Raw genomic sequence first — 19,587 nt, forward strand, 5'->3', positions numbered from 1 at the left:
CAAAGTGTAATTCAAGACACAATATGAACAAGTAGTACTAATTCAGACTTAAATGGCCAAAAAAAAAAGTATGTTGATAATACTAAACTTGTACATTTTGTCCAATGAAATAAATTTCTCAGGTTGTCTCTCCATTATGTCTACACAACAAAGGTACTGAAAATTGTTCTTGAAGTAAAAATTATTTCTGACTAACCTGATAAGTAGTGATTATAGGCAATGACAAAAATAATTTTTGTTCTTAACTAAGGTAAAAGAAAAACCTGTCAATAAAGTATTAGCAAGTAAATAACTGCCACACACACACACACACACACACATTCCTAAAACTGTATTTTTTATAGGAATTTAGCCACAGAGCACGTGCTGAAGTGTTTACATTTAGAAAATGGTAGTTGAAGTATTCTATACACTGAAATACTAAATATAATAAACTGTCTAAAAATACTTAAAATATGAAGAGGTATTTTTGACCAAGTTTATGGAAGATGAATATTCAACCATTTACACTGAAATTTAAGGTAACTGCAAAACTGAAGTCTAATGTTAAAAAAATCAGAATATAGATGGTTTTCTGATAATTATGTGAAAGAAGTATCAAAACCTTAACGGTGCAATACAAACACAGCAAACTGTACCCTGACAAAATAATCAGTTATATAAGCATATTTCTTCAATATCTGATGCAAGATAGTAAAGGTATGACAACCATTCTATTGACAGACACCTGTTTGCTTTCTTTGTTGAAGTTAGCTTTGAGAAAAAACTTTAAATGGTAATTGTTTGAACAATGAACTACAACTTAAAGTAAAAACATGGTTATAAAGGTCAATTGTTTAAGTGTTGCTACCCTGTGCTGTCTTCCTCATATTTGTTGAGAAATTAAAATGAAATGGCCTGAAACATTTCTAACTTTCGATGAAAGTTTCTTCATATAGATTACTAATGTATTATTATAATTAACCATATATAATTAGAAAACTAAGGACGAGTAATATTGCATTATTCAAATAAAAATGTAATGGTGTACTACATAATATGTATTAAACTAAATGTTACTAAATAAGTAATGAATACAGCACAAGTCTTTGTTGATGTACAAAATTTTTTAACACCTGCTTTATTTCCAAACAACCAACAATCTCATTACTTGCAAGATAAACACAAATTATAAAATAGAGCAAAACATAGAATGGTCCCCTGCACCAAAACTTGGAACTTCAATAACAACTAATTTACTGAAAGCAAATTATTTTTTGTAACATGGTTTGGTTTTTTGTTTTTTTTACATAATCCCCATTCAATAAAAGCAACAATCATTTACAAAAAATATCCAAAAGGCCCCTAACAGTTTTATAATGTCTTTTATATCACACATTGTCATAGTGTTTTACCAGATTCATTTATTTAAAAAAAGGTTATTTATATTTAGAATTTTATTTCTTACTCTAAGAAATACTTCTTGTATAAAGTAGAATATTTTTTAATTTAACAACTAAAAATTTTGCTAGATGGAACAAACAATAAACTGTTAAGTTAGTGAAAGATTTTCTATGGATGCATTGCCCAGTTCAATAAACACAAAGTACTACTTTAACAAAGTTTTAGTATTTTGTATTTCAGTTCTTCAAGAAGAAATATTGTGACATCAGATTAAAGCACAAGTAAATGTTTGTTGTCAAGTACACATTTTTGTTACTTCTAAAACCAAATTCATACCATTTCAAGCAATAAAAACGATCAATCCCAACTGGGGGGGGGGGAGATAGCTGAAACAGATAAGTAGTTTTTTTCCCACAATGTTTATTTTCTTGGTTGATGAATAATTGTTGGTTTACTGGATATATTACGAACATCTTTGGTAGGTGTGGGCTTTTCATGAAATGCTTTGACTGCTTCAGCAGGGAAGTCAGCATCACCCTAGCAAAATAATGTTTATGTCCAAGAGTTATTTCCTTTATTTTTATTTTCACATTAGACAGAGTATTTGCAACTAAACAGGATTTTCAGATTCTCTGAAAAATTTATACATGACAATCTGGGGCCATATTATATTTTGATTTAGAAATTACATAGTAATTTTTTAACAAATATTAATGATAAACCCTAATGAATGCAATTTTTGAGACAAAAATTAACAATTTAAAGGTTTATCCACAAGTACTATTTTCCACAAACCAATCTAAACTTTCAGATTTTGTAATAGGTATTACTAAATAACTTTTAAATATAATACTTAAGGGCTTAACAAAGTTTAAGTTTTCTATGACACACACACACTTGATCAAATGATTTAGTATTCAAACACAAAATTCTTTTTGTAATGTACAACAAAAATAGTGATTGACTTGTAGGGGTTAAATTAAATGTTTATTAACTGCCAGTGAAGTAGAGAGATCATCCAAAGAATAAAGGAAACTGACAAATTTAAATGTGAAACTACTTAAACTTCATACTGAATACTAATAGAGATTTCTCAGTTAACAATTTAATCAGAACATATTTAATATTTTGTGGAACAAGTTTATGGTTAATTTATGCAAAATAGTAAACTGTGATAAAACAGGTTAAATGTGATATTTTGAAACAACATTAAAAAGTATTCTGTATGCAAGTGATAAGTATTATCTTTATGTATTCTACACATTTCTCACAGTTTTTCTTGTTGTATGCATGAAATCAAATAAAATTTTAAAAACCTCTCATGGATTGACATCTCATTTCAATTTCCACACATCCTAGTTTTTGTCTTTGTTATACCACTAAGCAAAGCTTTATAATATCAATCAAATTCTTTTTCCAAAATTATACTACAGACTTTTATAGTTACACTTTAAAAGTTCAATTTTAATATTCCAACATTTATAATTTGAAATGTGTATTTCCATACCAACTATGACAGTATTAAAAACTATGTTTGGGAGTTAATAAAAAGCAATCTTGTACAGAAAGTATGTTACAAAGGAAAATATATTGAAACTTACCCGGGCAAGTGCACCAGATATCAAAATCTGCTGCTTTGGAGGACTGAAAAAAATGTTAAAAAACAACATTACTTTTAATTAATCTAAATAAACAAAATGAATAAGAAATAGTAATAGAAATATTACTTTACCCCTCAGTATAGTACCATTATAACTTTAAAATAAATAAATCACTGTTAAAAAAGAAAACTGATTAATATATATAGTGAGCCACTAATAGTAGATGAGAAGATAACAGCAAAGATCAGGAGGTTTTTCAGGGAGGATTATTGTGAGAGGCCAATTTTTTTTTTTTTGTCAGGATATTAAGATAAAACAACTCAAGATAATCCTTCTGAAACTGTTGGTAATCATAACCAAACATCCCTTCCAAAATTCTTAGTTTTCTCATAAATTTCCCATATAGCATGAATATTAGCTTTATGCTCATTTCAAAAACACTATGAACAATCTATCTCTTAATTCATTCAATTATAATTTCTGCCCTTATTTCCTGTTTCTCTCCATTTAATACATTTCATATTAATCAAATTCCTTTAAGCCAAAATAAACACTTCAATCTTCTTAACATCATTAATCTTCTCTCATTATGAAACATACATCCTTTCTTAGATTTTCTCTCAAAATGACTTTTTTTCCTCACTCAAACCAATATATTATTTACAATTATAATTTTAATTTCATCTACCCTTATTAATCTGTACTTTTATACACAAATTTCTTATGTCTTTCTTCATAATAAATATAAATAATAAATGAATAAAAACAGACATTTACCCTTTTCAAACAAACATTTTTATCAATAACTTCTTTTTTGGGGTTAACTTCTTCCATAGTTAAACCTTTTATATGTCATAAAATTCGACACCACTAAGTGTATCCTTAAACTTGTAATTTAAAACATTTATTAAACTATAAAGCCTTTTGATAAAGAGGGTATAAACCACATACATAGATTTACAGTCTACTGCCTAATTTCAGCCACTTTACTACAATGACTTTATTCAACAAATCATAAAGGCATTGGAGTGATATTCAATTTTTGGCATCTGAGCTACTATAGTCTGAACAGCCCCTAGAATTCTAATTTAAGCTGAATTGGACCAACCTGGATCTCTTATTGAAGATGACCAAATTGATAATGTTATTGTAACAGCTCACGCATTTGTAATACTTTTCCTTATAGTTAAACCTGTAATAATGGGAGGCTTTTGTAACTGATTAACCCTTCTGATGCTAAAAGCCACTGATATAGCTCTTCCTCGATTAAATAATATAAACTTTTGATAACTTACAACAATTATCAACATAAATATATCTGGAAAAGTCCTAGAACAAACACCTCTTTTCATTTAATCAATAAAAATTACTGCAATTCTCTTTTATCCTATCAGTTATAGCAGGAGCTATCATGATATTATTAATAGACGATACTCTCAATACATCTTTCTTTGATCCTGTGGGAAGAGGAGACCCAGTTTTATACCAACATCTCTTCTGATTTTTTGGCCATCCTGAAATATAGATCTTCATCCTTCAAGGGTTTGGAATAATTCTCAAATCATCAAACACCAGACTGGCAAAGAGGAATCATACGGTATACTAGGTATAATTCATGCCATGCTACCTATCGGAATTTTAGGTTTTGTAGTGTGAGCTCATCACATATTTACAGTTGGTAGAGATGTAGACAAATGAGCTCACTTTACTGCAGCTACCATAATCATTGTTGTACCTACTGGTTCAAAATATCAAGATAATTAGCTACCCTACATGGCTCACAAATTTCATACAATCCATACCCTCCTATGAGCTCTTGGATTTGTCTTTTTATTTACAATTGGTAGTCTAACTGGTGTGGTTCTAGCAAACTCTTCTGTTGACATCATTCTTCACAATGCATACTATGTTGTAGCCAATTTCCATTACATTTTATCAATAGGAGCAGTATTTGCTATTTTAGCTAGAGTTACCCACTAATTCCCTCTTGTTTTTGGAATTGCAGTAAACCCTAAGTGATTAAAAATCCACTTTACACTAATATTCTTCCCACAACACTTCCTAGGTATGCCAGGTATACCGTGATGCAACTTATATTCGCAAGATGCCTTAACAACCTGAAATGTTATTTACTCTCTTGGCTCTCTTATATTTTTCATTGCCATCACAGGCTTCATCATTATTCTGTGAGAATCTGTTATTAGAAAATGCCCAATTATCTTTTCTAATCATCTTCCTTCATCAGTAGAATATCTCCCCCATCAGATCATACATATAACCAACCAAGAACATTAAATTAAATAACTAATGGCAACTCGATAACATCTTATTTTAACACAGAAGTTCGTCAACTATAGAACAAATAATTTTTGTACACGATCACACAGTAATCATCCTACCTCTTATTACAACATTACTTGGTCACATAATAATATATTATATATAATTCATTTATCAATCAAGTTTTCCTAGAAGGTAATGAAATTGAAACATTCTGAACCATTATTCAAGCCTTACTGCTAATCTTATTGCCCATTCATCCCTTCGTTTACTTTATTTTACAGATGAAATTAAGAACACTACTTTAACAGTAAAAACAACTGGTCATATGAATGTTCAGACTTCACTTCAGTTGAATTTGATCTCTATATAGGCCCAGAAATAGATACTAACATTTCCACATTTCATCTACTTCACCCAGATAACACTATGTAACACAAATTTTGTTCCTGGATAGTATGTGTTATTTCTTAATTGCTTATGTTGTAAAAGTACAGAAAATGGTCGTTATTCCCTTCAAACTTTGCTTTTGTGACCTGGATGATGAAATTTAGAAATTAACCTATTTTATATGTAAAAACGAGCCAAATTTGCACATTTTCATTTACATAAGGTCTGAATAAAACAACATATGAATCAAGATTTACATGTATTTATACTAAAGTTATATAAAATTGTTTAGAAGTGAGTATTTTTTCGAGATTGGCGACTGTAATGTAAACCACTTTCACATACCAGCCCCCAAATATAGTCTCCCATCATGTTTTCGTCATACAAAAAAAAAAAAAAAAATTTGTTATATAGTGTAATTGTACTATCCTTTCAATAAATACCAAAGTCCAAATTATGATTACAGCCACTGATGTAAGTCATGTCTGAACAATACCAGCCCCAGGTACAAAAACTGATGCCATTCCAGGACGTCTTAACCAAACTTCAATTGTAATTAACTGCCTTGGCCTATTCTTCGAACAACGCTCAGAGATTTGTGGGGAAAAAAAAAAATCACAGATTTATATCAGTCCAAAAAACCAAAAATCTCAATTTTTGATCCTTCCACACCTCAGTCTCTCCCCTTAAATTTTTAAAAAATTTTCTATTTAAATTATTTATTCTATATTTATATTGAACTATTCCTTCACACCATCAAATTTTAATTACAGAAATATTCTTAGCCCTTAATGAATTATCTGTTCTATTATCAAACTCAAAAAACCAGGTTTAACATTTTCTTTAATTTCACTATTTTGACTAATTATAACCAATAAATCTTTAGGACTCCTACCCCATATCTTTTACATTAACTAGTCATACTAAAGTAATCTTATAATTAGCTCTACCTATATGGATAAAAATTATAATCTTTGGTTGAGTAAATAATACTAATCATATACTCTTCAAAACAAGAAACCCAAAAGGGATATTTTTGTTATTTTAAAGAGAAATATATGTAATAACGTTACAAACTCAGAGTATGTGATTTTACACGTTAAGGCACTGATTGTCAGACCAAAATGACAATAAAAGTTGTTAACTTTGAAAACGGAGGAAAACATTGGATTTTTTGCCAAAACGCATGCGTGTCCAATAAATTTGTTTGAGAAATCTGCATGTTCTGCAAGTGCAACATGTGCAAAATCCCTATAAAAGTGACGGGTTCTTGGTTTTCATAACTCAGTGTTAAGCCACCAACACGCAATACAGTTGCGCCAAGACTGACTGAAGCACAATGCAACAACGCCATTGGTCACTTGGAAGCAAGTGAATCTTGATCAGATGTTGCCAGAGCTGTGAATGTCCACCCAAGCACCATCACAAGGCTATGGAATTGTCACCAACAACATGGATCAACTCGTGACCGTCCACGATCTGGCAGACCTTGTGTGACCACGCCCACACAAGATCGCAACATCCGGTTACGTCACCTTCGGGATAGGACCACCACTGCGACGTCTACTGCCTCAACCATACCAGGGCTGCGTAGGATTTCCGATCACACCATACGCAACCGTCTACGAGATGCAAGAATCCGACCTCGACGTCCAGTCAGAGGCATCATCCTCACCCAACAACATTGTCAAGCACGGCTGCAGTGAACTCGGGCACATCGGGTATGGCCTCATTGACGATGGAGGCATGTTTGGTTCAGCAATGAATCACGTTTTATGCTTCGTAGGCAGGATGGAAGGATCTGTGTTTACCGTTGCCGAGGTGAATGTTTTGCAGCAAACTGTGTGCAGGATGTTGTCAGATTTGGTTGTGGCAGCCTCATGATGTGGGCTGCCATCGCCTACAATGCCAGAACAGACCTTTTGCACATTCGAGGGAATCTTACGGCTCAACGATTCGTCGACGAGATTCTTATGCCCCATATGCAACCCATCATGGTGAACGTCATCGACGTTTTTCAACTTGACAACGTCCATCCTCACACAGCCCAACTCACCACTGTCTTCTTGAGACACCACAACATCAACGTTCTTCCCTGGCCCTCCAGATCACCAGATTTAAACCCCATTGAACATCTTTGGGACGAGTTGGACCGACGAGATTCTTAGGCCCCATATGCAACCCATCATGGTGAACGTCATCGACGTTTTTCAACTTGACAACGTCCATCCTCACACAGCCCAACTCACCACTGTCTTCTTGAGACACCACAACATCAACGTTCTTCCCTGGCCCTCCAGATCACCAGATTTAAACCCCATTGAACATCTTTGGGACGAGTTGGACCGACGTCTGCGACGGTGACAACCTCATCTACAGACTCTACCTCAGTTTGCAGCAGCTTTGCAGGCTGAGTGGACAGCCATTCCTCAGGATGTGATTCGTCATCTCATCGCTTCCATGGGCAGGAGATGCCAAGCAGTTATTGATGCTCACGGGGGACATACTCGTTATTGACGTTGAGTGACGTTAAACGTCAACTAGTGAGCGTGGACTTCGCCTTTGCAGACTTTGGATGTTCAGCAGTGAATGTGCAAAGTTTCACACATGCTATACAGAACTACCTGGAATAAACTTGTTAACAATTTGTCTCATATTTTGCCTTTTGCATTTCTTTTTTTAAAGGGTATATATTTACAAGGAATTCTTTCAGCTTTAATAATCTTCACAGTATGTACTGAAACCATTAGTAGTCTTATTTAATCAAATATTCTATTAGTTCATTGAGGTGCCAACATAATTACTGGACATCTCCTTACCGTACTTAGTAATAGAGCAGTAATATCAAACCTATCCTCATTTCTCTCTATCTCCTTAGCCCAAATCACCCTGCTTTCACTCAAAACAGCAGTAGTAGCTATCCAAGTCTACATGTTTGTAGTTTTTTCAACTTTTTAGTCTACACACTTTCTTTCCACACAGACCAGGAACCATAAAATAAACCCTAACCAATTCATTTTAAGGCTCTATCATACTCATTACAGTAATTCAGTGATGACAAGACATTATTTAACAATCTGCTTTCCAAGGTAATCATGCCTTAGTAGTTATATCAGGATTATGGTGAGGTATAATTGTAGTTATTATTTCAGAAATCTTATTCGTTGTATCTTTTTACTGAGCATTTTTTTCAGAGTAGCTTATCACCAAGTGTTAAATTAGGCTCTTCATGACCACCTTCTGGAATTTAGCCTACCAACTGCTTTCAAATTCCACTTTTAAATACTGCAATCTTACAATCCTCAGGAGTAACCATTAACTCAACCCACCACAAAAATCATAGAAAACAATGACATCAATCAATGCAAGCTCTCTTTTTAACAATTATTCTAAGTTTATATTTTACAACCCTTCAAGCATGAGAATACTGAGAAGCACCATTTTCTCTTGCTGACTCAGCATATAGGACCACATTTTATTTGTAACTACAGGATTCCATGGACTTCACAGTACTACTGGAACCTAATTCTTATTAATCCATTTTCTTCATTTTGCACATTTCAACTTTTCTCCTAAACATTATGTTTAATTTCTACAACATTCAGATCACTGCACTTTATCATGTAACTTATCTGTTTATGATAGTTTAACAGTTTTCATTGTATAGATCTTAGATGAAATTAATATCAATAATAAAATAACAGATGATTAAAAAACCCTAAAGAATCATAGTCACATTGTTAAATCCATCTTTGTTTTACACAACACCTGAAGTATCTTCTAATATTAGATTTACTATAATGATAAATTATCTAAATCAGACATTAAATGGTAATTTTTTCTATATACAAACACACACACAAACATTGGTATACTACTTTGTCACCATTGTCTGGGGTTACAGACATATCTAGATATCTGTGAATTTACAAAAATGATTTGACATATATATGTATTATGTGGAAAAATAATTTCTGCACAAGAGTAAACACAGAAAACATGCACAGTTTTATTGAATTGTGTCACAATTTGCTGAACATTTTTTTATCATAGTTAACATAAAACCCTACTAAAACACTGCAAGACAAATGTGAAGTATCACAGATTTTGTTTTCAGAGTAAGTCTTTGCAAATCATCATGGCACATTAGCAAAACTAAGTAAAAAATACAGTTTAAGTAGGAATGTGTAACTGATTTAAACTTTACATAGCTCACCTTTATAAGATGAGCAAATAAGAACTTTTTTCAAGTGTCTTTTGAATAGATAAATTATCTCCAGTTATATGTGTATTTTAAATTCAACTTGAAATTTCAATACTTATGTGCACGATGTTAGCAAACTATCAAGACTTCTAGTCTCTGCATACATATATTAAACATATGAAGGATATACATGTGAACTCAAATACTTATATTAATTGTACATCATTAGTGATAAAAACTAGAACTCTGGGCCATCTGCTTCAGTTTGGAATACTTTAGTATTAGAAAATATAAGTAATTACCTTCTGCTAACTTGAGGCTCTTCTTCTTCCTCATCTTCTTCCTTCTTTGGAGGTTCTACAGGCTTTTCATGAGTTGGAGGTTTGTGCTGAGTAATGCGCATTCCACCTACTTTCACTTGAAATGACAACAGATATGTAGGGTTCTTAATGTTACTTTAATTGTGTAAAAAATCTCTCTAAACAACATTTGAACATATTACATTATATATAGCCCATTATAAAATATAGAGTTTTGTAACATTAAGGCCAACTTAATGAAAATAGATTTAGCAGTCCGTACACTTGACTGAACAAAATATATCCAGTTTGAAGTTATTATTATTTAACAGAGTGAATAGTAAAATACTGCAAAGTACTCATTTTATCACTTTGTAACTCATGATGGCTGGTATGGGTGTTAACATCTTTACTAATAAAGCACAGAACAACATTTCAACCTTCTTAGGTCATCTTCAGGTTAACAAAGGAATACCATTATACCTATACTAATTAATAACCTAACATCTAACTACATCACCCCTTACAATCCCTTAACCATTTACATTCTCGTCCCTAAGACACGTGCCCAGCAATGGTCAGTTGCAAACTCTCCCTTTGTTAACCTGAAGATGACCTAAGAAGGTCGAAACGTTCTCTGCTTTATTAGTAAAATTGTTAATACCCATAACCACCGTCCTGAGATAGTTTTACTTCAAGTGAGTTTCTCATCATCAAGAATTTTATTAATTTGTATTTTAACATTTACAGTGATAAACAACACACCTCATGAACTTCTTAAGTCATTATTTTATTGCTACCTTAAGTATATACACATTATAGAGACAATATATTAAGAAACTTGGGCCTTTAGCTCACACTAGTGTCCTGGCACCAATACTATACCAAGACAAACTCTATACAGATAATTCTCACCTTGACCAATACTGTATCTACCACTTAATCAAGGCTAAATTTTACAACAAAATACAATCTCAACATGTCATAATCTTGCCATCTTTGCAGTCAGGTACTTTCTGGTACTGTTATAGTGAACAGATTAACACACACACACACACATATATATAGATGGCTAATATGAGTATCTAAAACTTCCACTTGAAAGCATAAAAGAAAAAACACCTTTACAATGTTTTGGCCTTCTTAGATCATAATCAGGTTGAAAATGAGATTTGAAAAATTACCATTATTGATCACGTGTTATGGAAACAACACTAATGATATGAGCAAGATTGCTGGAAGCAATGTATACACTTAATCTATGATATATGGTAGTTAACATTAAAGAATAATTAGTATTTATATAAAAGTGTTCCTTGGTGCAGGTTCGATATGGGTTTAAGTTCTTGTATCAAGAGTTTCTTTAATTTTTCATCTGTTTACTTTAGTTAATATGTTAATGTTTTCTATGATTATACTGTGTTTATTTGTGATACAATTTTCAAAAACATTATGGTGATTTTTGTGTTTGATAAATATAGTTTACATTTTTTGGCTTGTTTCTCCGATATAAAATCATGGCAGTTGTTGCATTGTATTTTATAAATGACGTTAGTATTATATTTGTCAGATTAGTTTTTACACAGTAGAGATTTCAATTTCATGTCTAGTTTTTGAATGAACTTAGTGTTTACTGGAATCTTACTTTGGTTATGAGTATTTTCCAAATGTTAGTTAATTTCCTGTTGATATATGGTGTGTAAGGTATGCAGCAGTGTAGTGTTTTGTTGTTAACTGTTTCATTCACTTTTGCATTGTTGGTTTGCTGTCCATTATGTTGTCAGTTGTGATTCCTGTGAATCATTCTTTTGATGTTTTTTGTAGGAAACTTATTTTCACTGATAAAGCCTTTTTTTAACTGACTGACTTTATCATCAAGGTTGCACAGTTAGCAAAGTTTTGTAGTTGTGTTTATTAGTTTATCTAGAATATTGAGTTTGTATTGTTTCATGTGCTGAGTTCCAAGGAAGATACAGTTCAATATGAGCAGTTATTCTGGAGATTATTTTAAACTGTGTATTTATTCTTGTGATATTGAGGTTTAGAAATGTTACTTTTTTTTGTCATATTCATTGATGAACTTAATAATTGGGTGTATGTAATGTGGTTGTAAAAGCTACATGTGTTCTGTAGATGTTAATCTGGCAAATGTATCATTTATGTATCTGTAGCAGTACAGCAATGGGTGTAAAAATAAACTAATGCCTTAAACTTCAATTTGTGTCATGAAAATGTTGGCTAGAATTGGTAACACCAGATTACCCATACTTATACCATTTACTTGTATGTTATTTTGGCTGCTGAAAATAAAATTAGTTTTTGACCTAGTAAATTTTAAGAGTTGGTTGCTGGGGATGTATATAAGTAGGTTGGGGCCTTTGATGTAAAGTTCTAAAGCTATGGTTACATGCTTCTGTGGTGGAAAACTCAGCAATGAGAGAGACTACACTGAACCTCATGATGACCTACAGAAGTTGAAACATTGTTACTTTTGTGTTTTTAAACAAATGTTTTTAAATACCTATATCAGCTGTCTATACTATATACACTTCTAATGAGTTCCTCATCATGAAATCAGACTAAAACAACCTTTCTTAGGTTTTCTTCACAAGTCCAATTTTCACAGTTAAATAATATTACCTTACGCTTCCCACTTTCCATAGAAATATACATTAAAAATGTAATTAAGTTATAAAGCTCTAACACTAACTTTGTGTTAATAAAATTAGAATACATACACAGTATTCAGTAAAAATAAACTAATATTAATTTCTCAAAAAATAATGATGCATGAACTAATAAATTTATACTATCAAAACTGAATTAAATCTAATTTCTCAAACTTACAAATATGGTGCTCCACTCTTCCCATTGACTGTTATGATTTTACCAACCTGACTGAAATAGTATTTTGTACTGTATAATAATAAATCTATCAGCTGAGTTATACTACATTAGTGTATGTTTCAACAGAAAAGTCTTCTTGTGATGCTTCACCAAAAAAATTACTAAAAAGATTTGTTGTCTTTTGTTTGTTTTTTGAATTTTTTCATAACTTTCATTATGTGTGATAATCTTGAGAAATGAAAGACTACAATTTTAATCAGAAAGAACTATTACAACCAGAAACAGATGAATTCAATAACAATTTTCAGCATTAAGGAAATCACTGCCCACAGTTTTGCTTTCTATAACAATCAACTTTGAAAGTACACACAAAAAGAGTATGGCCTTGCCTGACCTTTCTAAAAAGTTAAGTCTGAAGAACAATACCCGTTGTAAAAAAAATACTTGTTACTGATACTGTATAGCTACTTTTGAAATTTATGGATTATATGCTTACAAATCTGATAAAACCAAAAGAGGTTTTCTCAATGTTTACTGTTTTTCATTTTTTACTTCACTAAAACCACTACATAATTCATTATGAATAAAACTTTATAGAAGAATGTATAAGATAAATAATAAAAAAGAAATTACAATTTCTCCCTTAAGGGTGTCCTTATCTGAATAAAATAACTAAAGTTTTAAAGCTAAATCACAAAACATAAATAAAATCTTAGAGTCAATTTTATACAAGAAAATTAAACATTTATCAAGTAAAGGTTAGGGGAAGCTTAGAAAAGGTATCATATTTACAGATAAAATTTAGTTTATCAAGTAAAAGAAAGCAATAAATGTATTACTCAGAGTTTTGTTTGAAAAGAAATTTACTTTTCATATGAATGACTTGGATAGCTTCTAAGTTTGCTGATAATACCAATATTCTGGGAGGAGCTGATAGTTTATCTTATTTAGAAGAAGCTCAGTAGTTTTGATGAATAAACCAGGATATGTGAAGGTGTTTCAATTTAAAAAAAAAAAAAAGCAAGAGTACGGAAATTTGGAAGTGTTGCTTCTTAAGAGAGAGGTGTATTTATGTCTAATGTTCTTCATTTGTTGAAACAACTTGAAGCCTTCAGTTCAGTGTTAAGCTGTGGTAGGAACGGCAGTCTGGATTTTACTTGTAGGAACTTTAAACTTAAGAGTAAAAACATTACTGTTATTTTGTTTTATTAAGACAACACTAAGATCAAATCTAACAAAGGTGCAATTTTTATCTTTTTGCAAAGTATCAACTTACTGTAAAGGTTTTTACAGACCAGAAACTGGATAGAGATATCCTTTGATCTAGTGAACAAAGAAGAGAGGCTGAGAAATTCTGTTTAATTTTCTCTGATGTGTAAAAGAGGCCAACCATTTTTAAGTAACATAACTTTCTGTGAAATTACTTTCTTCTTTTTGGTTAATATTTCAGCAATAGTATCATAAACGTAATATACTGCCTGGTTATTTTAATATAATCTATGTACCTAAGCACTTAAAACACTAATTTGTAAATGTAATTTATAAAACGAATTTGAATATTAGATTACTGACATACTTAATACAGTTAAATTATAATACGTTAGCCTTGCAAATGCCATTTCTGGTAAAGTAGTACCAGTACACGATATATATACTGTATTAAGTGCATTCATTCTATTGCTAGGTGCTGGTAACTAGTGTTATTAAAATTATATATAATCCAAATTCACCCTAATATTAATAACACGAAAAGTAACAGAGCACGGAAAAGTTCAGAATGAATTTAAATATTTTAAAATTATTTAAGAATAAATATATATACATACCTGCTGGAGGATGACCAGCTTTTAATTCTAAATTCTCTTCTGTTGATGACATACTTTTTAATTAATAACAAAGTAAATATATTCAAGAACTACAAGAAATGTCTTATAACAAATACGTCTAGCACGTGACGCTTATTGTGATTCTCGGTCTAATTACGAGTTATAATTCGCTAAGTTTCACTGAATACCTGACGTGGCTAACTTTAGTTTAAGTTGAAATCTTAAGAGGGCATTTTCTTCACAAATGAGACCGATGAGATATACCTAAATTATACCTCGTTATATAAGATACAATTTTCACTGATCATAAGAATAGAAATGATTTTATTTTTTTTGTATTGCGTAAAATCTATATCTATATGACACTTAACCTTGAAATATAAAATCAGTTTTGATCAAGGTGATATTAGACAAATGTAACAATAAGTTGTGATTTATGTATTCTCAAGACAGTTGGTATTGGTATTAAAACTTTAATTAGAATAAAGTACAGAACAACGCTAATAAAACCTGAAGATGACCTAGGAAGGTCGAAAGGTTGTTCTGTACTTTATTTTAATTAAAGTTTTAATACCAATACCAGCCGTCTTGAGAATATATTTTTACTTCGAGTGGGATTCTCATCATCAGAAGTTGTAATTTATCACAGTTTTAGCTAGTGCACTTATGATTTAGCAGTGAAAGCATCATGGATTAAGATTAGTAATAATATACCTCGAATATTCCGAGTCGTATTTCAATACTTAATCAAACAACGGCCGTAGCAGAATAATTTGTAATTTTAATTAGGGAGTAAATTATTGGAATAAAACTTCAGTCTTTATATTAGAATAACAATTGTTATGGCGTGAAGCGTGATTACAATAAATTGTGTTCGTCATAAAACTATAGTATAAGGCTTATTGTAATTTAAATACGGCATTATTTATGCAGTCCCTTGGGGGCTTTATGAGAAGAAAAGTGTATAGTGGTATATCAGTCACATCATTTCCGTCATTGCTGACGGCGATGACTCAAATAAATAGCGTTCTGACCGGCCCAATGAGCTCTAGTACAGAACAAAAGCATCGTCGGCAATTCAGGGGCGTACCCATTGGGGTGTCGGTATGTTGTGGAGTAGTCATAATATGTAATTTAAAATTAGAAAAGCATTTCCAATCAGAACAGGGGTGGGTTTAATGCCGTGAGATGGTAAGAGAGGGGACATGATAGGGGCAAAGCCCCAGAAATATGTATTAGCCTCCTCTTTGCCCCATCACTCAACGAAAAATGTTTACTATTAATACTAGTCCACTTACCCAATACTACAGTGTGTGTGTGTGTACACAAAAATGTACTAAATGTTGTTGTCAGCCAATTACTACTGATCTTAATTTGATCTGAATTAAAGGTTGTGAATAAAGACGAAAATTGATATATCAAATTAGGTGAGCCAAAGAATAGTTTGTTTATTTAAGAGCGAAACCATATCACGTTACGGATTAATTCACCGCGGGAAACCGAACTCCAAATTTAATGTTGTAAGTTCGTAAACTTACCTGGATCCCATCGGGAAACACCAAAGAATGGCTTGCTACCTGATAATATTACCTAAATGTAGTGACACGTAATAGTTAGTTAGTTGTTGTTTTGGAATTTCGCACAAAGCTACTCGAGAGCTATCTGTGCTAGCCGTCCCTAATTTTGCAGTGTAAGACTAGAGGGAAGGCAGCTAGTCATCACCACCCACCGCCAACTTTTGGGCTACTCTTGTACCAACGAATAGTGGGATTGACCGTCACATTATAACACCCCCACGGCTGGGAGGGCGAGTATGTCTAGCGCGACGCGGGCGCGAACCCGCGACCCTCGGATTACGAGTCGCACGCCTTACGCGCTTGGCCATGCCAGTCCGTGACACATAATAGTTTAATAAAAAACTATTGAAATATATCTGCTTTTTTAGTACATTAATAAAAAATGTAATTAAATTTTGTGGTATATTAATTGCCATGTAACGCAGTATCTACGTGTATTTAATTCAACTCGTTTCCTGACATTTTAACAATTATTATGATAATTCAGTTCAGAAATTATACATTAATTTGTGCACAATGTGTTTTAAATTAAATCTGAAAAGTAATAATAATTAGAGATGTGGAGGTCAGTTCTGGCATATAAGGTTGGCTGATATATATTAAGGCCCGGCATGGCCAGGTGGGCTAAGGTGTTTGACTCGTAATCTGAGGGTCGCGGTTTCGAATCCCCGTCGCACCAAACATGCTCGCTCTTTCAGCCGTAGGAGTTTTATAACATGATGGTCATTCCCCCTAGTCTTTGGTAAAAGAGCAGCCCAAGAGTTGGCGGTGGGTGGTGATGACTAGCTGCTTTCCCTCTAGTCTTACACTGCTAAATTATGGACAGCTAGCGCAGATAGCCCTCGGTAGCTTTGAGCGAAATTCAAAAACAAACAAAAACAAACAGACATATATTATCCCTACACTTTGAGCTATAAAAGTGAATTTAAAAGTAGCAAATAATTTTATAAAGACAAGCAGGGGTTGAACGTAGTGCAATGCCGTTCTACGCGATATCTAGTAATGAGAAATAGGTGTGTTAGGTTCTACAACTTGAAATACCCTGAAACTAACTTAAATAATAATTTAAATTTAGAAACTAAATAAATATTGATATGTATCAAAATTATGATATTTGTCAACAACATTGATACACACAATTTTCTTTATTTTTAATACAAACATAGTTTAATATACAAACAAGAATATAATATATCATATAATGACGATTATTGAAAATAATGATTTATATACAAAAGTGTTACAAATTTGCAAACAATGTTGTGCATTCTATCTGATAGAGAACCTCCTTGATATTTTATCGAGGGTTCACAATGAGAGAATTAATTTTGAGCTGATGCAGATACAGTAAAATTATTCGGAAACTATATATATATAACGTTGGTTAAGTTTTAACCTGTTGACTGCCAAGTATTTCAGCTGCTACGGCAGCTCCTACGCCAGTTTTTTTTTTTTTCAGCAAAATTGAGTAATCTTTAAAACAAAGGAAATAAGCAACAAATACTATTTTTTCTCTAAGCCAAACTTATAGCAGTACACAAAATGAAGAAGTATGTATAAAACATGAAACAATTACTCGTCCGTGGCAATGAGTTACCGATTGACTTGGACGAGTTATCTCGTCTACGGCACTGAACAGATTAAAGGCGTGGGGAGACTTTCTAGAAATTTCAGCCTGCACAACAACACTAGCGATAATCAGTGATGTCGAGAAAACCCACTTGTAGAGAAATATATATGCTCTTATATGTAAAATATTTTCTCAACCCAAACGAGCCGTTTTTGCATATATATAACACTAGCGATACACTAACGTTTACGTATATACACACATACATTGTTAATTTTCATACTCGAGAAATCTACTTTAGTGGATAGGCTGGAATTTCATAATACATATTTAACAGTATAAGTGAAACAAATTTCTGAATGTATATTTAATTGAAACAAACATGAGTACTAAAATATATATATAATAGTAAATACGTTACAGATGTTGCTCTACATTCCGCTTTAATTACTTGCAACAACCAAACTTTGGACTTGCAGACCAGATTCGTCGCCCATTTTCCGCCAGAAAAATAAGTAAAACAAGTTCATAAAAATTCTCACACATTGCTCCTTCATTTTATATTTTAAGGTCATTATGAAGTCAGGTCACCGTGCGATTAGGAAAATGTAATTGTGCAATTGAAACAGAGTGCACGCTGGGATTATAAAGTAGTATGTGAAAAACAACAGTTGAGAAAAAGACAAAAACACTTGCATTAATGAGAGATAATGGCAAACGACTGTTTGATAGGACCCCCCACATGGTAATTACACGGCAACTTTAATGAGATTAAATACATAAGAGTACTGTAAAATAATTTAATCAATATGTTCTATAATGTTTCTTTGTGTTTTGGCTCCAAGTAATATAAACAACATACAGTAATTTCAATTTGACCAAGCAGCAAGAATAAAGTTACTTTATTTCTGGAATATGGAATAAAACTCGATAACTTGCAGCCAAAGAGTTACTAGGTATATATATATATATATATAAACATGAAATTTGCACACTGTTTTATCATTGGACGATTTTTCTTCACGGAATGGTGCGAAACTAAACAAAGGAAACTCATCAACTGAATTACAGTCCTGCAGATCTCGAAATGGTTGTAGACAGCGTGAGGAGAGAGATGACTTCTCTTGGGCAAGCATCACAACACTTCGCAATTTCTAGAATAATCATGTATGATCATGTGAAATCAGCACAATTTGTTCGTATGAGAAAGCATACAGTTCTGACTGCATTCTTTTTTGGGCAATATAAGAGCAGAAAGGTTCAATTCAATCTAGTTATTGTGGTTATTAAAAGTAAAGTTAACGATCTGAATTTTAAAATTTTCTTTTTATTTCACTGGAGTTCGATATTTGAGAGCTTCGGTAACAAACGAAAACGACTTTTAAGAGTACTAGTGATTGACGTCACCAAACATGCGCGCTCTTTCAGTCGTGGGGGCGTTATATTGTGATGGTCAATCCTACTACTCGTTGGTAAAAATAGTCCAAGAGTTGGCGGTGGATGGTGATGACTAGTTGCCTTCCCTCTAGTCTAACACTGCAAAATTAGGGACGGCTAGCGCAAATAGCCCTCGTGTAGCTTTGCGCGAAATTCAAAACAAACCAGTGATT

The 19,587-nt window shown here is 32.4% G+C and overlaps 1 protein-coding gene and 3 pseudogenes across 2 annotated transcripts; 3 read left to right on the plus strand and 1 right to left on the minus strand.

Annotated features, from left to right (window-relative positions):
- Positions 1-1,087: 1,087 nt before the first annotated feature.
- Positions 1,088-15,040, minus strand: LOC143226185 (death-associated protein 1-like). Of its 2 annotated transcripts, XM_076456810.1 has the most exons (5): positions 14,831-14,985; positions 13,005-13,055; positions 10,161-10,275; positions 2,985-3,027; positions 1,088-1,920 (listed from the first exon to the last, which is right to left on the minus strand). In XM_076456810.1, the coding sequence occupies exons 2-5, from the start codon at positions 13,027-13,029 to the stop codon at positions 1,804-1,806; spliced, it is 300 nt and encodes a 99-aa protein (XP_076312925.1). In that variant the 5' UTR covers positions 13,030-13,055; positions 14,831-14,985; the 3' UTR covers positions 1,088-1,803. The 2 variants fall into 2 exon arrangements, with proteins under 2 accessions (XP_076312925.1, XP_076312924.1); XM_076456809.1 differs by lacking the exon at positions 13,005-13,055 and having other exon boundaries at positions 14,831-15,040.
- Positions 3,081-4,485, plus strand: LOC143226933 (cytochrome c oxidase subunit 1 pseudogene; annotated as a pseudogene).
- Positions 5,052-8,612, plus strand: LOC143226934 (ATP synthase subunit a-like; annotated as a pseudogene).
- LOC143226186 (cytochrome c oxidase subunit 3-like) lies at positions 8,652-9,516 on the plus strand (annotated as a pseudogene).
- Positions 15,041-19,587: the final 4,547 nt, after the last annotated feature.

This window comes from Tachypleus tridentatus, chromosome 9 (assembly GCF_004210375.1).
Source record: "Tachypleus tridentatus isolate NWPU-2018 chromosome 9, ASM421037v1, whole genome shotgun sequence".
NCBI lineage: Eukaryota > Metazoa > Arthropoda > Merostomata > Xiphosura > Limulidae > Tachypleus > Tachypleus tridentatus.